The sequence below is a fragment of the Aythya marila genome (genome assembly GCF_965140915.1).
Source record: "Aythya marila genome assembly, chromosome: 5".
NCBI lineage: Eukaryota > Metazoa > Chordata > Aves > Anseriformes > Anatidae > Aythya > Aythya marila.
In genome coordinates this window covers 31,064,470-31,088,246 of record NC_139046.1, presented here as the reverse complement: position 1 = coordinate 31,088,246, position 23,777 = coordinate 31,064,470, and the positions used below count along the sequence as shown (strand labels likewise).

General features: G+C 37.1%; 1 protein-coding gene across 2 annotated transcripts in view; it reads left to right on the top strand.

Moving 5' to 3' along the window:
- Positions 1–833: 833 nt before the first annotated feature.
- The window catches only part of GALC (galactosylceramidase), a 40,428-nt gene continuing 17,484 nt past the window's right edge, over positions 834–23,777 (top strand). Inside the window, exons 1-7 of one of the 2 annotated variants that reach the window (XM_082762065.1) lie at positions 834–1,038; positions 1,464–1,532; positions 3,918–3,981; positions 5,038–5,151; positions 8,114–8,253; positions 10,662–10,700; positions 21,051–21,181. In XM_082762065.1, coding sequence (XP_082618191.1) covers positions 835–1,038; positions 1,464–1,532; positions 3,918–3,981; positions 5,038–5,151; positions 8,114–8,253; positions 10,662–10,700; positions 21,051–21,181 — 761 coding nt within the window. In that variant the 5' untranslated portion in view covers position 834. Of the gene's footprint in view, positions 1,039–1,463; positions 1,533–3,917; positions 3,982–5,037; positions 5,152–8,113; positions 8,254–10,661; positions 10,701–15,839; positions 15,968–21,050; positions 21,182–23,777 lie in introns of both variants that reach the window. The other variant, XM_082762066.1, reaches the window with a different exon arrangement.

The window sequence follows — 23,777 nt, the reverse complement described above, 5'->3', positions numbered from 1 at the left end:
GAGCCCCTCAGGGGTCCTGCTGTGGATCTAACTAGGGCCAACTAGGATTCCCAGGGAAAACCCCAGGGTTGCCAGCACCCCTCCTCAGGGCATGACCTCTCCCTGTGTGCTCTGCACCCCGGAGCCACTCCCAGCCATGCCACTTGTTCTCATGCAAAAGACCAAAGGTCTTTCTTGTGCATCGCTGGAGTTTTCTCCTGTAAAGTGCTTATGTTGCCTACGGTATAAGGGATGTGGTGGCAGCCTGAAGATGGGCTGAGGGCTGCACAAAGGCAGTCACAGCTACTGGTGGCCAGAAGCTGGTGATGGCCTGGCAGTGAGAGATGTACAGAGATGTACTGGAGAAAGGATCCACTTGGTAGTGGATGAGGGGCACTTTGGCGTACATCTTGCAACTGGGCTGCACAAAGTGCAATTTCACTGTGTTTTCCCAGGAAGACCCCCCAGTCCTGTTATCACAACGCATCCTGAAGTCCCCGTGTCCGTTCCCACACCCAAAATGGCTCCTCAATGGCTTCACTCATACTCAGCGCCCACACCCAGCCTGGCAGCCCGCCGCCACACCGCGTGGGACCCTCCGTGCCCTCTTCCAAAATGGCAGCCACCAACTTCAACCGGTACGGGCTGGAAACCCTTTCCCCTCCCTTTCCCTTTAGCAAAATGGCGGCGAAGCGCGCTCACGCCCCGCCCTCCGTAGGTGATTGCCAGGTTGCGCGGTCACGCGGTGGGCGGGGGCGAGTCGCCGGGGGGCCGGGGCGGGGCGGGGCGGGGCGGGGAGACGAGACCGGGATGGGGACGGAAGGGATGGGGCGAAAGGGGCTGGGACCGGCTGGGATGGGAGCAGCCGCGATGGGAGCAGCCGCGCTTCCCCCTCGCCTTGCGGCTCTGCTTTGCGTTTGGCTTCTGCTCGGCTCCAGCTGGGGCCCGGGTCCCCCTGGGGTCGGTGCCGTTCCGCGTCCAACGGCCACCTACGTGCTGGACGCCGGCAGCGGGCTGGGCAGGCAGTTCGACGGCATCGGCGCGGTCAGCGGCGGAGGGGTGAGTGCTGCCCCGGGACCCTGGCGTGGGGGGACGGGGGAGACCGGAGGGAGGCTGCGGGGCCGGGAGTGGGGGGTCCGAGGTGCTCCCGGTGCGTTTGGTACGGGGTGAGGCGAGGCGGGGGGCTCGGGGAGAGCAGGAGTGATGCCGCTGGGGGGCTGCGCTTTGCTTGTGGTAAAGCTGCGTCCCTGTTCTCTAAACTTTCTTCTTTGAAGTGTCTCAGAGCAGCAGGCACTTAAAGTCTGCAGAAATACACAAGTGAAGGGTTAGAAAAAGCTTGTTGTTTGTGCTTAGCAGAGCTCCTGATGCTACGTTTACTTTGGTAGTTTTATTAACTACATGAAAGTGCCCAGGCTGAAAAATTGGGATATACTTCTGTATTTGAAAGATAAGGTGTTCATATTTTCACCTTCTTTCTGTTTTAGGCCACATCTAGACTCCTCGTGAACTACCAAGAACCTTATCGCTCGCAGATTTTAGATTATCTGTTCAAGGTAAAGCCTGTTTCACTGCTATTCTGCATGAAATTTGGCATTATTATTTTTTATTGTTGAATGTTGGGACTCTATGGAGTAGTCAGTATTACTTAGGATTAGACAAACTCCTTATAAATCATTCACTTCAAAGTTGATTTTTTGACTTAACACCTGAACATTGTAGTAGAATAGAAAAAGTAATAGGTTGTGTTAGTAACTGCAAGTTGTAGATGGCTGCGTAGCTAAGAGTGGAATGGTCTATCTCAGAGAGAGATTAGATCTGTTAGTGCTAGGTTGTATGCTAATTCACAGTGTAGGGAAACATTCAGCTTTCTTTTTTGAAAAGGTTACTTAACTGTTTTCAAGATTAGTAATTAAGAATGCAATGTTTACATGTGTTACATATTTTTTTCAGTCTCTCTGACTTTATTTTTATTATGGTTTAACTCTGCGTGTATTGTTGTGGGATAAATAAATAAATTGTTCTCTCATAAAGAATGAGCTTCCTAGCGCTTCACAAGAGTTTTGATTCTGCTATGAAGAGCTAGAAGGCTCATTCTTCTGGGACAAGAACAGAACCAGTAAGAGTAGTTGGTAGTCTAGTGTGTGAGTTCCGAAACCAAAGGAACAAGTTGCCTTCCTTCAGAATATGACATCTGCCAATATTACATATCTGATAGGTGCTAACTGTACAAAAGTTATTTTTATCAGATTCTTAAATTTTAGTTGTTGTCCTTGACAGTCAGCATGTTGTTCAGGAGCTTATTTCTTCTAATTATAAAAATTACTCTTTTTTTGCCTGTTCCCAACATATTTTTATCATTAATTTGGGGCTAAATGAGGGCTAAATAATTCTGTGGCTACAATAAATGGCTTAGTTGTTTGTTATCATTGTAGGAAGTGGGTCGGACAGGTTTGATTTGAGTACGGATAGATTCACAAAATGTGAAAACTTACGCCTGGACTGCATCATTTCAATAGACTGTTCCAAACTAGTGTACTTCCAGTACAAGTGCAGTTACTGTAGAAGGAGTACAAATGTTACTGGTTTGTAAGCTGCTTTAGTTAGCAAGTGTAACCTGTGGAGTTACTCAACTTAATATATGGTAAGATTATTGCCCTGAACAGTAATAACTTGTTTTGCTTTTGGCACTGTAAATTACTCTGCTGAAAGAGGATGTCATGTCACTTTCAAGTAGTGTAATCCAGATGGCTGGAGGGGAATAGTTTACTGTGTAGTTTAAAATTGGTTACAAAGGGTAGAGTAAGGCATAATATCTGACTGGAGTTTGGAGACCAAAATTGTGTGCTACAACACACATTATGAGTTTTCTGAAGGAGTCAAAAGGATTGTGATAAAAGAAAATCTAGCTGAGAGGTTGTGATTTTCAAATTATTTTTGGTGTGTTCTTTCACCAAAACTTCTGAAAATGTCAGATAAGTGGGAAACAACTTTGCCTCATTCTCTTTATCTTTTAATGCCTGACTTACACAGTAGAGATGAAAAAGGGTATGTATTAGAAGTTTAAAATAACATATGGAGGACTCATGGTAAACTGGGAAACATTTGCTTCTTATTTAAAAAACAAAGCAACAACAAAAAACTGTATGCCAAGCAAATTATTGTCTGTGTACCTTTTTTCTTTTATTGAAGTGCATTCTTAAGTCTTGAAACTTTTTTTTTTAGATGCCAAAATTATACTTTAGTAATTCCATGAAGGAAGCCAGCTCCATTAGTGCTTATTAATATAATGATTAGTTAGAGTTGCTCAAGCCAGAGCTTACAAAACCACCAATGGCTGAATGAACATACTAGGAATAGGATGACTTACATGTGCTTAAATTCTGTATTCTGTCTACTAGTCAGAGGCAAGGGAAACAGGATAGTGGACCAAGCGGCTATTTGTTCTCCATTATGGCACCTTTCCTTTTCTCATGCTTTCTGTCTGTAGGTTATTTCTGACTCCTTCACATAAGGAGTGTAATCCTTTAGACCAATGAACAAATTAATTACAAGGATAACAGCTCTGATTATTTTTTTTTTTTAAGGAAATAATAAGCTTGACTTCTAATAACATTAGAAATACAGTTGTGTTCCTCATGTAGCTCATTCTGCATTAAGAACTCTTCAATAATTTCTTTAACAAAATCAATTTAAGATCTGCAGAGTGGGGGGAAGTATCATTAACTGTGCAAGAGTCAGTGAAACTGGCTAAAGGTAAATTTTTATTTCTCTTTACCAGTTTCCTTTGGAAGCAGAATTTCTTGTAATCTCACATTGCACCTGATATGGGTGTTTAATAAAAAAGTATTGAATTTCCAGCATCCTCAAAACTGTGCACTTATTTGTTTCACAGTTCTTTTCAATAGTCCGACTTCTCTGTTTCTTTCTCTTTTTCCTAGCCAAATTTTGGTGCTTCTTTGCATATTCTCAAAGTAGAGATTGGAGGCGATGGCCAGTCAACAGGTATGGATTTTACAGGGTTTAACTTCTCATTGCAATGTTCTGTTAGCGACATGTCCTGCATGCTGCACTTGAGTTAAAAAATGCAGGTATGTTGTGTAGTTCTACTGAAGTTGCACAAAAAGATCAGAGACAATGTCTGCCAACTTGTAGACGAGAAATTTACACTAAGTTCTTAATATAATATAATGGTTAATAGGTTGCGTTCTAGACTAAGTAAGTTCTTTTTCCTTCCAAGGTTGGGGAAGCTTTCTGAATTGCAGAGCATTTCTCAAACACTAGTTTTGCAATACGAACGCTGTAAAACTTTTCTAGGGATAGGTAGTATATGTCTTAAAAACATGAAAATGCACAGACAGCTGATCAGAAGCAGTTAATGTTTCTTTGGTTTCATGGCTGCAACATTTCATTGGGGTGTCCTTGTCTGACTGACAGTATGCACTTTTTTTTTGCCTGGCCACAATTGCAGGTGAAAAAGTCTTGGTGCAGTTTGCCTAGTTCATTATATTTACATATAAGAGAAATGGAGTAATACATGTTTATTAACTGTTTGTTATTGAAAATTTAAGAGTAACTAAATTACTGTTTATAATGTTTTTTTCTTCTTTGCCCCTCCCTCCTATATGTCAGCATTTAGACATAACCTGCTGATTATACCTTCTACCATGTTTTTTCCTTCTAACCTGTAACATTCGCAGTAGTTGTTAAGACCAAGATGATAATGCTAAATCTATATTTAGGATTATACCTGTGAATATAAAATGGTTCAATAGTTAACCAGATTCTGATGCAAAAAAAGAGGGCATAATCTTTTTTTTTTAAAAATACCAAACAAATGGAAATTTATGCTAAGTTAATATGCTAAGAATGAAGGGTGGCAAGTCTTGCATGTTCCCTTCCACTACTCATTTTGCTTTGAAGCAAAACAAAGAATGTGTGAACCGTATTGGAGTTGTGTGCCTGCATACTGTGGCAGTGAGCAATACAGAAAACTTGATAATGTGTAACAGCTTATGACACAGAAGATAATTGTAAACTACCTGTCTCTTTCCTTCCTAGATGGCACTGAGCCCTCCCATATGCACTATGAAAATGATGAGAACTACTTCCGGGGCTACGAGTGGTGGCTGATGAAAGAAGCTAAAAAGAGGAACCCCCAAATTAAACTGATAGGTAAATTGTTGCATGCTTTAGGATTTATATGCTTTTTTTCTAAAAAATAAAAAAAAATATATATATATGCTTATATGCTTTTTTTTTTAATGTTGCAGTAGGCAAAGTAGAGAATCTCTAGTGTTTGTTAATCTTGCATTGATAGTTCCCTTAAAAATACTATTTTTGCTTTGCTATAGTAGAATAACATTCTGAACAGTGAATCTCTAATAATTTGCTTGCATGAAGTAACATTAATGTTTAGATGTTATCACAGTGATGAATATAAATGATTTATTCTGATGGGTGAATTTCTGAATAATAAGTAGAGTAAAAAAAAAAAAAAAAAGGGGGAAGAATAAAGTAAACTTACAGGAAGTATGGATCTGTAAATCTTCCATGCACCAAGTTCAATTATATGTCCTTATTACAAACTTGTCACCTTCCCTCCCCATTACAATGCTTTCTGTCTTTTCTTTATAATTTGTTTGAGACATACATAGTTGAGCTATAAGAAGACTTAGCTGTTTCTCTGTTTTGATCATGGGTTGTGTATGTGCTGTGACAGTACGAATGTGTAACCATAGATTTTACATGAAACACTTTACAGAATGTATTTCACATGAAAGAAGGGATTTTTTTTTATTCTGCAAAAACAGTTTCAAAAATGAACATTGATATAAATAATTTGATTCTGTAGTGAGGTGCTAGATAGCATGTGTGTACTTCCTGAAACTGGAAGCAATCTTTCTTACTAATCATGATAGATCTTGATTCTGAAACAGAAAAGTCAGCACACATCTCTCAGTGCTGTTTTGAGCAAATATTTTTGTCTTTGTGAAACTATTAACACTGAACTAGTTATAAACTAAATGCTGGGCTCTTCCATGTGTGAAGGCCACCAGTATTCTCTGGTGAATTCTAAAATTATCTGATGGACTTGGCATTTCAAGATATTTGCATTTCTCTTAGCTTTTTGAAACAGTGAAATTGAACTTGATATTGAATACAAGTGCCTTTTGCTATTGATAATGCCTTCATATAGTATATGATTGCTTCCATTTTGTATGTGGTTGCAGAATGTATTATTATAATTCTTACCTTTGTAAGAGCAAGCCAGAAATCAGCAGTCTCTGCAGGGCAGAGAAACCTCATAATTCAAACAAAATACACTGCATCATTTGATTGTATACTTCTATCTCAATCTATCTTCGTTTTAGTCTGAATAATTATTAATGTGCAGCATAGCAACCAGACAAGGAAATAAATGTGGCTTGTGACTTGTTTCTGGTTTTTCATATAGTTTACTTGATTGTGTTGTACTCTTATAACAAAGTGACAATATGAATGACAATTTGTGAAGTCTTTTATGACTAAGTCATGCAAGAGACAAGTTCCCTCCAAAGTAAGTTATAACAAATGTGCACATCTGTAAGTAGTAAAAATATTTTGAAAGTAACCTTTAAAGTATTTCAAAGGCTTTACTTCCAGGAGCTTGAAAGGTTGTCAGTGATGTTTGTGTTCTTTCCCTGTGATAATTCTGTTCATATAATTTATCAATATATGTAAACTTCCTGCTTTTAGAGTATCTTCCTCTCTGTATCACCAGACAGATATCCTTTCTCAGTAGTCTAATGTGTTATTCCAGTTTCAACAACAGGATTATTCAGTCATCTGATGCTTCTTTTTATTTGATATTGCTTCAAATTTCAGTCAGCAAAATTTAAAAGGTGTTTTCAGATAAGAAAGTTGTATTTTGTCCTACAAAAAGAAGTGGGACCAAAACATAAAGATTACTTTAATTACTTGCAAGTCTCCAAAAATATGACAGTTTTGCTGGCACCAGCTGTTGTATGCTACCAGTTTACGTGTTTAATTACCCCTCATTCAGGCATCAGATTTTGCCTTATTCACCCCCAAGGCATGACTTGGTACAGGATTTGCCAATCAGGTTCTCTTAGACAAGCGCTGTGGTGAACAGTAAGCTTACAGTCTATGACTGATTATTAACAACTTCCTGTTATTGAACACTTGATTTGAGGAAAAAGGTAAGAGGATATGGCTTTGAATTTACCTGTGATGTCTTATACAGTGTCAGCTGAAAATGTAGGAGGATCTACTGAGGTTAATTTGTTATTCTTACCACAAGATCTAGAAAGCTGCTGACACTTGAAAATGCTTTTTCATGATCCTATTCTTTCGTCCTCTATTATGATCAGATCATCACTTGTTCTGGAATTCATACTCAGGAGACTAACAAATTTTGGTGTTTAGTATTGATCCTTTGTCTATAACTTTGTGAACTGTTATCCCAAAGTCTTCAGAATGTTAAGCCTGTTAGAATTAATGCTACACATAGCATATGCACATATACAGAAATATTGCATGTAGTCAGTTGCTCTGTAGTAATCATAGGATAGTTTGGGTTGGAAGGAACCGTAAATGACATCAAATAACCCTCCCACCCCCCCACTGTGGGCAGGGGCACCTTTCATTAGATCAGGCTCCTCCCCTAAAGCCCCATCCGACCTGGCCTTGAATGCTTCCAGGCATGGGGCATCCACAGCTTCACAACCTGTTCCAGTGCTTCACCACCCTCTGAGTAAAGAATTTCTTCTTTATATCTAATCTAAATCTGCCCTCTTTTAGTTTAAAGCCATTCCCCTGCACTCCTTGATAAAGAGTCATTCCTGATCTTTCCTGTAGGCTTCCTTACAGTACTGGAAGGGATGGGTTCCTAGCTTTTTTCTTTTTAAAAAAAAAAATATATATATTAACAGTTTTGATTGTTATTTATATTACAGCATATTCTGTTGTAAAATGAGTAATGTTTTATTGTCTTCATTGAAACTATGTGAATCTGAAGGACATATCTGCTTCTATGATTTATGTAGTACAAATTACAGCTAGCTCTTGAATCTTGCTTAAGTGGACAGTCTACTTTACTCAGTATTTTATTCTTTTGTTTTTATTCTCTCTTCAGGATTACCCTGGACGTTTCCAGCATGGATAGGGAAAGGTGAAAACTGGCCCTATGACTATCCACATGTCACTGCTTACTATATTATTTCTTGGATATTAGGAGCTAAACAGTATCATGATCTGGACATTGACTATATCGGGGTCAGTAAAGCACAATTTCCAGTATATGTTGTCTATCTTCATTCCTAAGATTTTTGTTCTTTTCTCTTTGTTGATTACTGGGTGAAAGAGGGATGAGAAATAGTAATTGCAGTTTTGGGTTTTTCTGTTGCAGTGAGAAAGGAAGAAGTTATGCTAGTTTACAGTCTTTCTGCAATACTGGCCAATAATTCTGAAACAGTATAAAATGGCTAGATTCCTGCCTTCCCAATTCTAGAATGAAATTACCGGATAATTTGAGGATTTTGAAACCTGTTTGAAACTTGGTCTTGTAATTTCCTTCCTTGCTTGCTCTGCCTGGGTTTCAGAAGTAACTGCCTAACAAAAAAACATTAAGACTTGGAGTTTGAGAGTAATATAACACGGCTTCTTGACATACAATATGGTTACTATTTTTGCTGAAGGGCAACCCTCTACAACTTTTTCCATTTTTGCTTCCGTTATTTAGAGTAGGTTAAGGTGCACATGTTACAGTATAGTATAACTGCTCTGTTTTGTTACAGAGCAATAGATAGAAGTAGTAAGTGAGTATCTGAGAAAAATGTAACTTGGAGGTGAGAGGGAGAAGCCCACAATCTGGAAGAAACACTTCAAATTCATTATTTGACAGAGATCTAATGCTTTCTTTTTTTTTAATTCTGCTTAAGAAAATGTCTGGATAGGATTCCTTTAAAAGCACTGCACTTATTCTGGGCTTCTAAGTGTTTTGATATGAGAGTTGTTTAACTGCAGAAAAGCTGAAAATCAACAGTCCAGAGGGAGGCTCTCAAAGTTATAGTTTCCATCCCTCTAGAAAAGCCTGAGCTTTCTACTGTAATGTGGGAAGGTGCATATATATGATATGTCTCTCTTCTGGAATATGTCCCCTTTGTTGCTGGCTGACTTCATCTGTGTCAGTCTTGCATGCTGGGTAACACAGCAATACTTCAGAAATTGAATTTGGGGAGGTGGAACATACCTTCTGCTCTAAAAGCACAGGAAGGTGAAAATTTAAAACCAGGTAAGTTCTGCAGATTAAATATTTGATGAATGTCTGGCTGCTGTACTGTTACTTGACGTTGCAATTGGCCTTTTGGGTTCTATATCTCTAAGGAAGAGGAAGTTGTGATTCTACAAGCAGCGTGCTGACAGTTCATGTTGTCTATTTTCTTGGTGAGTATTATATGAAAGAAACACAGGAAAGGAGTTAGGTCTGTGAAGGCTCAGAACCTGATAAAACAATTTTAATGCTGCTCTGATTCTACATTGTTTTCCTTCTGTTCTGGTTTGTAGCATGTGCTATATAATATACATAATTAGTTTTTTTATGGTGAGCCACACAGTAAGTAATTTTTTTGTAATTCAGAAATCAACTGATCATATTAACACTTGTGGAAAGATCTAGAAATATCCTTTAGGTGTTTTTGTCCTATAAAGAAACAAGCCTGCAAGTCTTCCTGAATTCTTCTCATTTATACAGAGTTTTCACTAGACAGAAGATACGTGTTGTGAGGACTTGCCTAGAACCAGCCAACAAGAAACACCAAGCTCTTGGCACATTTGAGTGGCAGGCTATGGTCAAAATCAAACAGACATCTTCCAGTTGGATGAAACTGTCAGTTTGTAGATAGCTGGGTGACCTTCACCTACCGGGGCACACATAAGACCTTTACTGGTGAACATGAGTCATAGTGCTCATATTGCAGGTCAGGAAAAGTAAGAAGGTTTTTGACTTGGCATTTTGTTGTCCCTGATATTTGGTAGAAAGGAACGCCTCTGTTCCTGCTCTTGAATTTTAGGCTGTGTTTAGCTTAAACACCCTTTCCATAAAACAGGGCAATCCAGAGCAATCTAAGTAAAGACACATAAAACAATATGATTTAAACTATACTGTGTTTCTCTTGTATTTAGCTATGGATATAGTCCTGTATAAATTATAAAGAATTCAAAGTTTCAAGGAATTATGTCCTGAAACTGTAGGCAATCATTCAATGAAGCAGTCATTTTCTCTCTCCATATTAGGGTATGGCAACAAGGGCCCGTTCTGTATGACCATGCCTTGAAGCCACAGTGTTTTTTTTCGAGAGGAATTCTAACAAACTGTAGGCCCATAATGCTAATAATGTGTAATGTGGCAAACTGTTGTAGAGCTCCCACAGCATTAAAGCAAGAATACAGGCAGTAGGTCCAAAAGTTAGATAAAACAAGCAGCTGTTTGGAACTTTCATATCAGCTCTCCAGCAGAGAATTCTATAACAAAACCAACCAGAACACTTTCTTCTAGGAAACTAGAACGGTGGAGTTCATTAATGATTGTGTAATCTCATTTTATATAAATATATAAATATAAATAAAATCTTTTGTTATCTGTCCTGACTTCTCTAAATGGCTTTTTACTTTTTGCTTTATAGATATGGAATGAAAGGGCATTTAATAGCAAATATATCAAGGTATGTATTTTTTTTCCCTTCTCTAAAGTGAAATGTGCTTCTGAAGTTTGTCTTTATCCTATGTCAATGATTAGCTTTGCTGACTTTGCCTAGAAAAGAGACCTTAATCCTGCAACTGCTTCACTTACATGTAGTGGTAGCAGACAAAGAATGCTAATGGAGCCAGTTCTTTAGATTTTTTTTTTCTTCTGAAACTTATTTTGAACTTTGTGTGTTGGTGTATGGTAAATATGTGGAACACTTTAATGGAGGCTCCACCTGAATCATCCAAATTTGTTTTTTTACTGTCTTAGAGTTAACTATAAAATAAGTCGCAGATCTGCAATTGCTTAAAAATTCTCTAGTGAAGTTCAAGTGGGTATCATATCCTTAGATTATTGTTATAAAACTGCAAGTTCTTATATTTTCTGCTGTATTTCTCTGTTTTCTAATCTACTTTTATCATAATGTAAAGTTTCTTTATTTTAACTATGCAAAAGTCAATGCATCATGTTTGAAATGAATTGGAGAGAGACAGTATTTCACATAACTGACACTGAGGTGAGGTATCACTAAGCTATCACTGCTCCCCTTGCCACGTACACTTCTCTGGAAGCTTGCTTCTATTTATGTTGAAGTAGAAACTTAAGTTTAAGCTTCTGCTATATTCACTTCCTTGTTGCTGCTTCAAAGCTAAAAAGCAATTGCATTTCTGCTTTTTAAAAGCAAATAAAAGTTGAACTGAGTGTGTAGAAAATTGTCAAATTTCCTTACAGAACACAGCAGAGGTTGGATCCCGTCTGCCTAATTATTCAGTTAGTGGCTATTAGAAAAGTTACAGTTCTTACAGTTTGTGTACACTGGGTAAGGTTAGTCATGTCGTTTGACCTTGGACCTTCTGTCATTATTTTATTCATTGATTAATTTCAATAGAATAGTACAGTAGAATGGTGTACAACAGTCAAACATGGTATTAAGGGTGGAGGGGGGGAAGCACACCCTTTCATAAGGCTGGGATATGAAATTCTGCCTGTTCATAAAAACTGGGTGTTCTCCTGTAAAACCTTTTTTCCTTCCTATTGTATAAGTAGATGAGTAGCTTTAGATATATTTCCTATGATTTGTAAGCTGCTTTGAGCGAGGGAGGTCAGGAAGCACTGGCAGAAAACTGTGCTGGCATTATACCTGGTACAGACAAAGAGAAACACCTTATCCATTTTTATGAGTTTCTTGTTAACAGATATGTTAATCAACTATGTATCGTAAACTGATTTATCTGGTTCACTGCCAGCACAGCAACTTAGTTTCTAAGACTGTAGTGGGTTTATGGTCATAACTTAGACCAACTTCTGCTAGTTATGCTTCGTTTCACTACTAATTGTATTAAAGTGATTTTGTAGCAGCCTGTGAAAGTTAGTCTAGACCATTGGTTCCTTTTGGAGGCAGAGGTTTGGCAGTAGTTTTATTGACATACAAAATCCATGCCAGAGAAAATGCAAAAGCACTAAAGTGTGACATAAAACACCTTGGTATCTATGCCAAGTTGTCATGTTTCTTCATGCATGTCTAGTAGCAAAACTCTTGTGGATTTTGTTAGTGAAGCTGCTTAAATCCCTGTCCAAACTTGTTCAGTGGGTATGTTTAGAATCCTTTTAAAATATGTCATCCTGATGTGTGTTTAGTACAAGCAATAGGCTTTTTTTCTAATGTAGGAAAAGCGTTTGTAGGGCTGCCTCTATAACAAAACAAACAAACCAAAACAACAGCAGAATGTAGAAACTAGACGTTTTCTGCCTTATTTAGTGCCAAGAAATTTAGGTGCTGGGATTTTCTTTCTTTGAAAGAGAAGTTATCCACTGATCAGGTATAGGCTAAAGGAAAAATCTGAGGATACTAATAGTCTCCTAAAGGATAATTACAATCATAAGTAATTTCTGCTGGTAGGAAGTAGAGGGAAATGCTCATGCCTGGGCTGTTTAAATAGAAATCCAATGTTGCTCAGTACCTATGTTATAAAAGCAAAACCAAACAGAACTGAAAACACTTGCTTACAGTCTGGAATAAGGCAATGCAAGTAGGATAGAAGATAGAGTAATGTGCTTTTTGAGCTGCAAGTTTTATTTGTTCACTACCTAGGTGATATGTTGCTAGGAAAGTTGATGAAACAAGCTTTTGTAAAAAATAAGTATTGGAGAGAAGGCAGATCTTATTATAAATAAAATACTCATTTTATTTCACTATATCACTGATTGAAACAGGTTCTTTTTTGCTTGGTCCTGCAGCGTCACCTGGATGTTTTCTAATCTGTTTGCCTTGGCTTCCAGATGTGAGGAGAATGTGGAGAACAACTCTAGAGCAGATGCATTCTACATGTTAGCTTTTTTAGCACAATTGAATTGGGACAACTTTTGGCTTCTAGAGCTATATTTTTAAAGTTTTACCCTAAAATCACCAAAACATTCATTGAAAAGTATCAACCTTCACCCGATTAATTGATATAATGTTTTATTTAACCCTTGTTTTATCATTTGTTCTCTTACTCTGTGCTGCCATGTGGCACATCTATTCTATAATCAATGATTCTGCTTGCAGTCAGCCATTTGAAAAAGACTTACTAAAATGTTCAGCAAACATATTCTATAACGACAAATACATGACACAGATCAGTTTAAATTCTTCGTTATTTTGCTAAATTTTTACTTATATGAAATTATTTTAGTTGCTTCATCCACTAAGGCTCCAGTTGTGTTTCTTATAAAGTAGAAGAAACAGAACAGGGAAGCAATGATTCTGTGGCTTGTCAATTCTTCCAACTATATTTTTAAATACTGTCATATTAAATTGACCCTAAAATTTAATGAGTATCTTCATACAAATGCCTGTACTGGGGTTTGGGGTGGCTGGAATGACATCATTCTGCATATGTTACTGTGGAGTACATTGTGTGTCTACAATTCTGTGTCCTTGGTCCTTGTCTAACCTACTAAATCTTGCTGTATGTCCATTGGGTGTTACCTTTTGTCTTAGTTCTATCTGCTCCAGAGGGCTGCTAATGTCCTTCCTCTTTCAAAGACCACTTAGGTCTTTGAATATGGTCATGTCTTCCCTCAGTTTATTTTCTAGGTTAAACAGCACTGGTCATGACAATCTTCTTTGTAGGTCATACTTTAAGTCTTATCTGTCATCTCTGCTGTGGAATAGGTAGAAAGAATCTAAATCTAGAAATGCACAGTTCAGAAACAAGTACAACTTCCCTTTTCCCTCGCAATACACTGGCACTATTTCTCCTTTGGTGAACCACCATCATCCTCAGAACCATTTCATCAGACTTTCTGTTTACTTTGTGGTATACACCAGTTATTGGTGCAGCTTGTTGTACTAAAAGTCATTTATGAGTGAATAATTTCTGGACTATTCTAATTTGTCAAATTCCTGCTTGCTTTGGATCCTGCACAAATTTAAGGGATGTACTTTGTCCATGAAGTATTTTAATAAAAATAATTATATCTATGGAAGTTCTTTCTACATCCCAATTCAGAAGTCTTTGCAGGCTCATCCTGATCTGGTCCTTACTGCAAGTGGATAGATGGCTGTTACTTTTATTTTCTAGTAGTTTTCCTACTTGTAGTATGTTGTTTTAATTCTAGACATCAGTTAGGAAAGTATTGTGGGAAACATCTTCAAATGCCTCAGTTTCTTAAGATTTTTTGTTAGTTAACTAGTCTCTAAAAATATTTTCTTTTCAGGAGTGTCATTTTTGTCTACCTGTGTATCTTCTCCAATTTCTTTACCCCAATTGAGTCAAACATGTTTATAGACTTTGAAAGTGCTGTTATCATTGAACTGGCAATATCTTCTCTTCCAGTCAGGTGCTTAGTATTGTACAGTACTTAAGGCTAGAAATGGAAATTCTGCAGTCACATGTTGAAGGAAGTATCTGACAAATACTGGGGAGTAGACCTTGAGATTTAACGTCTTACAGTGGTTTAGGTTGGCAAAATGATCTAGGCTCGTCTTCAGTTTTCTGAAATGTTTAGTGTGTTTTCCTCTGATCTCTTCTTGTTACTGAAGAATTCTGAAAACCATCACACTGATGGCTATCAGGAACAAAATTTAAATAGATAAAACTTCTCTGATGTGTTCACTCTTTAATCTGTGCCACGTTTGTAAGAGTAAGACTGGGTGCAGCCTGATGATTAAGTTGATACAAGGCTGTAGCATCGATCTAGCCTCACTGTGGTTTTGCTTTTATGAAAAAACCTGTACCAAACTAATGCTTATTAAAACCAATATCATTTGTAGAATTATATTGTTTAAATAGTGGAAAAGCTTTTTTTTTTTTTTTTTTTTTTTTTGCAAACAGCTTCTGACAGCATCTGATCTTAATATTGTCAGGGATACTCAATAAAATGTTTCATGCTATGAGTTTCAAATTACAGTGACTTTAATAATTATACCTTTACAAACTTTTTAGTAAGCTTTATGCTTTGAAGGCTTCAAGAACAGAACTTCACTGCTTGTCTCCTTGCTGAAAGGTTATTAACGAGCTTAGTATCCGTTAGATCTAGGCTTGCTTGTCACCAACGCTTAAACTTTGTTTTGGGTCTTTGTCTTGACTGCACATCAAGACAGAAATGCTCTCTATTATCCTTCGTGTTGGTGGACATCTATTATAAGAAATTATAGAACCTAAGGATTCATACCTTCAAATACAGTCAAATCACTTGGAAAAAAATCTTCCTTATGTATGCATGCATACAGCACATACTACATAATCTCTGTATATCTAAGATTGAAGGAAGTATTTTAGGCTGTGGACTGATGTCCTTTCCCAGATGCAGTTGCAGGTGGAAGCCATTGGAAAAAAAAATAATGTATTTTTAAATTGAGCGTTGAGTTTAAAAACATGTTTATAATACCAGCCTATTTCTGCGTGGCTATCTGACTGTCAGAGATAACCCTTCAGTGTTAAAAGTATTTATCAGTAACTTTATTGTGGTTGTTATTGTAGGAGAAGTGAAAACTTGTCTTCAGAGCAAGATCAATAACAGATGCTTCCACTGACTGCTCCTTCAGTTTTTGAATTGTTTACAGTCTTAAGTTTTCGTGTTGCATGTGTGATGAAAGGCTGCACTTTAAGTGGTGTTATCTGTTACTAAGGTACTTCGACAGTCTTTGGACAGACTGGGTCTAAGGAACATTGGCATCATCGCTGCGGATGGAGACTGGAACATTTCAAAGGAGATGGTAGTTGATCCCTATCTTAATGATGCTGTTCAGGTAGTCGGGTAAGTGTGGGAGAAGGGACACGTTACTTACCACTTAATTTCTTTAAAATCTTCACCTCCATTTTGAGAAGTCATTCTGTTTTTCTCCCAGCTTTCAATTTAGTGCATGTCTAAGTTGATCTTGTAATTCTTCCATCATTTGTTTCAAAAATTGAGTTAGGAGCTAGATCTTAGGCTTCTTGCCTTGTCACTAGCAAATGACAGAAGACTGCTAGCTAATCTCCAAGTGCATCTTCAAAGTCAGAAAAAACTTTAGGATAATGAAAAACTCTTGGTCTGGAATCTGTTTTAATTTCAGATGAGCTTGAACTTTTGCCAGTAAGTTACTTCTTACTGTTGCAGCATTCCCTGCAACACAAAGACTCTTTGCTTATGATTTTTCTGATCACATTGAAAGGGTAGAAGACTACTTGTTGCTTTCATCTGGTAACACCCAAAGGTGTTTTTTTTTTTTTATCTATACCACCCATCCCAATTTCAGCAGGTAGTAGTGCCCACTGTTGCAGTTCCGACAAATGGCAACTTGATTATTTGTTTGCACACTTGCTCCCTAATATGCTTTCTACCTTGCTTTTCTTGCTTGCTTTGATTTTTCAACGCTATTAGATTTTTTCAAATCTATAGCATGTTTACAGTGGTAATCAACTCTACATGTATAAATAGTTCACTTGTGTTGTGTTTTGTCTTTCTTACATCTGTTACTAGCTTTACTGTGATAAGAATGTGCTTGTGGTCCCTAACGTACTGTTTGTCCTCGTTTATATGTAAGGATCTGTGATATACTCATAGTTATTTAAACTGATGTATGGTGCAAAGGTTACAGCAAGACAATTAAGCAGGGATTTCATAAAGAAACAGTTTTTGTATGTGCTGAGCTTATAAATGCTGATCACCTGGAAGTAGCTTCCAGAGAAGTAGCAATTATAATGCCAGTGTTGTATAGCTAACTTGGCTCAAAAAAAGAAAATAAAAATTGTATGTGTTTATTTCTGACTTGCCTAGAATAACCAAGACTTGAACTTCAGCAAGTTCATATTGCATTAGGAAGTGTTTTAGTTATGATTTCTATGCTAATGAAATGCTCCTTAAGATGACCATTCTTATTTGTTGAGATTTTTCTTGAACGTGATACATGTTTTTTGCTAAACTTCCCCACCCCCACTGACCAGAATGAAGAGTTAGAGGAATATTTTCAGTAGTGCTATCTATTATGAAATTCAGCTATATACAGAGGCAACAAAACAAGAACACCATGTTTTTCAGCCAGTACTGACTTTAAAGCACCAACTATCAAGCAGTTCTTGCTGACCTAGAAAAAGATAATAGTAGTTACACATCTGTCCTTTAAGTTCATAAACTCGGTAAAAGTACACTATATCTGTACGTCTTGTAGATATCTGTCTAGTTGCTTGCAAAATCTGCTATTCAATCTGTTTTCCTCAGTAGTATTGCACTCTTTTTTCTCTGAACTCCTTTCCCTGTATGTTGTTCTGTAATCTCTGCAAGTATAACCCTCTCAGTGACTTTGTCTTACAGTTCTATTTTGAAATGGAAATCTGGAATTAAAGTTACATTGTTTATTTAGACATTATTGGAATGATTGCTTTGGTATCCACCCATAAAAAGTATTTGATATTTACCTTTCTTTGTTTTTCCTTTCATGTTCTTTTCCTTTCTTTTCATCAGGTAGTTTTTAATCTGATAGTTTACAAATGGTATTTTAAGCAGGGAACAGTGCTAAGGTATATTAATGATAGGGTTTTTTTTTTTTTTTTTTTTTTTTTTTTCCCTTTCATATTCAAGCTCTCTGCTGGCTTGGAATCTTGCTGAGTTTAAAAGATAGGGGACTTAATATTTTCTAATTAAAACAAAGGCTACCAAGGTGTTATTGTTCAGTGTGTTTCAATTTAATTGGTGGAGGGAGTAGTCTTAGCGAACATACTGCTTGCCATTATTTCATATAAACGAGGTGCAGCAGCTGCCATTGAAAAATAGGTGTTACTTTAGATGAAGGAAAAAAGCCTTTATCTGTTCCTAAGTCAAACTATGTACTTGGTACTCATAAAGTGCTTGGAAATAGAAGAAAAATGTAATTTAGTTAGCTTAAGTCTTAAATTGTGTTATGCTTCCTTATTTTGTTTGGAATACTGCCTTCGCTACTGTCTTCCTATGTTATTTTGATCAGTTCTTTTTCTGTGTGTAGTGTATCTTCCCACTACTTTCTCCCAGAATGTATTACTTAGAGCTTGGTGCCCCCTCTTCTGTGTTATATGTGGATTTGGTTTTCAGAGTTTAACAAAGCCTGGCTTTTTGGCAAGTTCTTTCTGAAAGGCTTGTATGATGGTATGCAAATAGACTTGAATATATTACAAATATTTTTTTCTGATCTTTATTTAGAAGTCAACAAAGTAAAATGTTTCTCTGTAGTTCTCATTGGTTTTAGTTATCTTTGACTTGTAAGTCATTATTAATGGGCAGCAATTGTTGGGGGGTGTTTTTAAATAATCTCCCTTCAGGTCAATATGTTTGCTGAGAGAAAAAATATTTTGTGTTGATGTATCATGAGTGTTTTCTAATACCGTGATCAAATAGCATAAACAATGGCTGCCATTTCAATTTTTTCCTCTCTCCTAGTGTCTGGCATTTAAAAAATAAGACTTGCCATGATTATTTAATTACTTAAAAGGAATGAGGAGGGGTGACAGGAGTTACTTTGTAAAGACTATAGCTTTTATGTAAGGGATGATTGTTTTGTTGATTGTTACAGTTAATGTAGTCACAGCTTTAAGAGAATTGTTAATCAAAAAAGCCATCAAGGAAGGCTTTTTCAGTCCATTAAGAAGAACAAGTTCAGTTCACTGTCATTTGCTTTCTCCGAGGTAGAAGACATTTTCTGTAAGAGAGATAAATTAACTTGTCCAAGAGTATGCGAAGCTGACAGGAGAATAAATATTAATTGTAGAAAATGCTGTCTTTAGGATTTGTTTTAAATAGGATTTTTGTTTTACATAGTTCAAAGCACAAGCTGGAAACTATTTCTTCATTCTGTTTTTACGTAACTGATCCCAAGACATAATTGGGACATAAAATCTACAGTACAAAATCGAGACAATTTACTTATAAAAGAACATTTTCTTTATGTGGTATAACTGGGATGTTATCTGTAATTAGATGGAATGCCTCCCTAGCCTCATAACGCTGAGGTTTCCTAGTTGAGTTTGAATATCTTCACAACTCGCTTGGGAAGCTTATTCTACGTTTTTGACTGTGCTCCTGTTCTTTTACCTTTTATCTCTTTTCCCCCTTACTTTTAATTTTTTATACCTACTTGAATCTTCCAATCTTCCATCAGTTGACAGCCTGTACTGTTGCAGGGGATTATTCTGTCAAAGGTGCAGGACTTCTTGTTTGCATTTGTTGAGCTTGACAAGGTTCCCATCAGCCTGTTTTTCTTTTTTCTCCCAGTCTGTTTAGATCCTCATAAATAGCAGCCCTTCTTTTCAACATATAGGCTGTGAACTTCCTGATTTATTTATTTTTTTTGTTATAAAGTTATCAAACAGTATTAGCCCTATATTAGCCTATGGGGACATAATGAGTAATCATTGCCTGGTTGGACTGCCCAGTTTGGTGGAAGACCTTAAAGACAAGCCGTAATGACATCCACTGATTTTTGCCTTGGTCACACAAGTAGTCAGTTGTCTTGTCACAGAAAGCAGTCAGGTTTATCAGGTATCATTTGCCCTCGGTAAATCATGCTGCTGTTCCCAGTCATCTCCTTGTCTTTCATGTGCTTGGAAATGGCTTTCAGGGTGATCCTCTCTAACATTCCTGGTGAGGATAGTTTGATAGGCCAGTAGTTTCTCAGATCCTCCGTCTTGAAGCCAGGATTCCAACTGCCTTTCTGTAGTTATCAGGAACATGCCCTAATTGCAAAATGCTTTAGCCTTGATATGTATGTTAAGTCTGCAAACCAAATATTGCCTTACTCTAATACAAGATATAACAGGAAAATACAGTGCAAATAAAACATTACCATTGAGTTCAGACAGTGTTCTTAAGAACCTTAAGGGGCAGGAAATCGTGATATTCCAGACTGCAGATAAGCTAGTTCACTTTCTCATCTATGCAAAATCTTGCAGCACTGTTTCCTGTAGGTAGAACAAGAATGTAGAACTGTTAGAGATGCTCCTGTGTGTGTTTCTACAATATATCAAGTTTGAGAGCCGTCAGGCATTTGAAGTTACTTGAATTGTAAGCACAACAAATGCTGTTTAGGGGCCTTCTGGATTTCAAGAAACTATGTTGTTAGCCTTGGCCTTATGTGACACTTTAGATTTTTTTTCAGTAATTTTCAAGGCCTTAAAATGTGTCTTGGGAAGTATACGTTGTTTGCAATTATAAAGCTTGAGAATAAAATGCAGTTGAGTAATAAAGTGTGTGTGTCTGGGATTTTTCTCGTTTCTTCTGCTGGTTGTATTTAGGAAGAGCTGATCTCACTTGTGTGTTGCTTCACCGTTAAACTGAAACAGTGGATTAGAAGGGAGGAAAGGCGGAATCAGCTCTGTTTAATTAAACGTTTGCTTTGCTTTCGCAAACCTTTGACAGTTAACATTCAGATGTCCTTGCCCTGCTGTACGTGGTTCTCATAGCTTAACCCTCTGCATTGTAATGTTGAAGTGGCTGTTCTGCAAGTAGATTATCTTGCATGAAATGTGCTAGGCTTTGTCTGCCTCTAACTTCATCTGCAGTTTTGTGTGTGAGAAAACAAGAACCAAATGTTTTTCACTTTGCCTTTTGTCATGTACTTTGGGGTTTGGCATGGCAGAAGAAATGTCCTCCTTTGAAGGCAGTTGGTGCTTGACAATCTGTTTGTTACGTTTTGTTTGGTGTAACAGTTGTTGCAACTGGGACAAAAACAAGAATTGAAACATGATACGGTTTTTCTGAAGTGTGTTCAAACAGTGCTGAAGGAGATGCTGCCTTTTCCAAGACTTTCCCAAGATAAACTTCTGACAATTTGAAAAACATTTTTTGTCCCTTCTCTGTTCTTTGCTCTCCTATTTTTTCTTTTTTTTCCAAGCTGTTGAGGTACACATTGGATAAACATGGCCTGCAGCAGGTGAGGATCATAGCCAGCGATAGACTGTGGGAGCCCATTTCCTTTGTCTTGCTGCTTGACTCTGAGCTCCACGACGTGGTCGATGTCATTGGGTAGGGGGTTCTCTTTTTTTGTTTCTTGGTGGTTTGTTTAAAGTTTGTCTTGTTGCTTCTTTTCGAATGGCATAACCAAAGCTTTACCTCTATGTACTCTTACCTGCGGTGAAAGGTTTGACACTGTAATCTTTCTTACTAACCCACATCATGTCAGATGAGCTGTTGTCCTGGTCGCAGCTTAAACTCTTTAATTGAGTTAGGAGTCTCCTGTCATGTGCAAGACTCCAGTTGGCTGTGGCTGTGCATTTGATTACTTGAAGGGGTTTTGGAAAACCTTTTTTTTTCCTTAGAGTTGGTTTGGTTCGGTTCCTGTATTTGATGTGCAAAAAGTGCTTGAGCTTTATGACTTTAAAAACAACCTTGTATTACTGACTTGCACCACTCTGTTGTTAAAGAAACTGGAGTGTGTCAGAATTTAATTGGTGCTTTGATTATTTATAACAAAAAATACATAACTCTTCTCAGTTTTCTGTTTTGTTATGATGGGAGCCTTATTTCGGGAAGTATTAAATCAGCTGACTTGTTTCTCTAGTTCTGGGTTTCGTCACATGGTGGTAATATTTTATGAAGGCATTACGCTAAATTTGAAGCTGATTACTGACTTCTGAATATAAATATATATAAGATTTGCTCATTAACTTCTTTTTCAGTGGCTCTAAATTTTAATCAGGTTCCATGGACTTGGCTGACCTAGCCACATGCTTCAGATGTGGCTGTTCCTGCTTCAACTTTTCATTCATAGAATCACAGAATCTTCTAGGTTGGAAGACACCTCCAAGATCACCTAGTCCAACCTCTGACCTAACTCCGATAAGTCCTCCACTAAATCATATCACTAAGAAATGTTTAGATATTTTCATTTCTTGGTGGTTTGTTCAATGTTTGTCTTCATGTTTATATATTTGACCCACAGAGGCAGAGGAATGAAAGCTTTCCTTCTAAACATGGAGAAGTCTGTATTCCAGGAAAAAAAAAAAAAAACAACCCCTCCTCTCACTCTGAACAATAAAAAACATCCTAACAGTTTCTTGCAGGTTGTTTTTTGGATCATGTGTGGGTCAATAAGCAAAAGCAATTATCAACTCACTCTGACCAGATACAAACTCACTGTAGTTACGATGATCGCAACATAGCGTGATTCCTTTCTGCTTTTCTTGGCAGATACAGTATGTACTTAATGTTAATTCCAGAAGCTCAACTATTTTCTTGCTATTTCAGTAAACTGTAGTTGTTTAATTCTGTGCAAGAAATATAAATTTTAAAGTCCTTACCCTGATTCAGGGAGCTGAAATAGACTCCTTTTGTGTGAAGGATAATCAGTTAGCTCCTGGGCATTCAGAAGTGCACATATCATCAAAGGATTTTTCAAAAATATTTTTGGGGTTTTTCTAATTTGAAGCTGCAAAAATATTTCAGTTAGCCAGTATTTGACATGAATATACAAAAAACAAATTTGGCTTTGTAACCTGATTTGTGATCTCTGAGATTTCCTGTCAGAGAAGCTGGAGGGAAAGTTAGTTAAAGTTACTGCTTTTGTTATTTTGCAATGAGGGGGAGCCCTGAAGAGATACTGTAAAAACCCTTAATAATGTTCACCCACAAAGGAATGACCCAGGTCACCAAAGCTCTTTAATGTGATATTTCCAAACAGCTTTTCAGAGCTATTACAGCTGCATTAATTTTACCAGTGAAACGAAATAGAATGAATTAAACAAGTATTACTCATACAGATTTAAGTTACGTGGCAACTCCTGGAAAAAAATGTTTTTCAAAGATGGGCTTGCAAATTCTATGCTTATTCATAGTACTTTAGATGTGCTACTTGTTTGTAACACAATGTAAGCTGCTTACATTGTAATTTAAATTTAACTTAAACTACATCAACTTTAAATTAAAAAAAAAATTAAATTAAAATTAAAAATATTTTTTAATCTAAAATTTAATTTTTTGTGTTGTACTGTTAGAGGCCAAGCTATTCTGACTCTCCATGTTGGAAAAAATATCCCCCTTTTTCATGCTGTTAATGGAAAGAAAACAGGAAGATTTTACAGAGTGTCAGTGAGTTCAAGAATAACAGATTTAATTTTTTTTTTACCTAATATTAATTCAGAATGTCATTAGGTGACAACTGAGTCTTTTTGGTTAGAATAATCAATGTTCTTAACTAGATCTGTTTTAAATAGGCATTTGGGTAAACGTAAGTGTCACAGAAAACTAAGCCTTTTAAAGAAGTTGGTCAAAACTAATTATGTACAAATTAACAAAAGTAATGTCACAACGTCTTGTTTTTCCACGATAGAATATATGATGTGTGCGCTAGTACAAATTCAAACTATCCCCCTGTTGCTTCCAGGCCTACAATCTGAGTAAGAAAGAGAACAAGGAATAACAAGTGATATTAGCTGACAAATTGTATTTTTTTTTTTTCAAGAGATACTGAGAAATAGATTTTGAGGTTTTTGTAAGTAGTGCTTTTTTGCAAAGCTCTGTTGCAGTGATGGTGTTATGTAGTCTTTTTTTTTAGGTTTAATTTTTACAACCTTGTACAGATATATAAGAAATACAGTGGGGGAAAAAAGCTGCTATTTCTAAC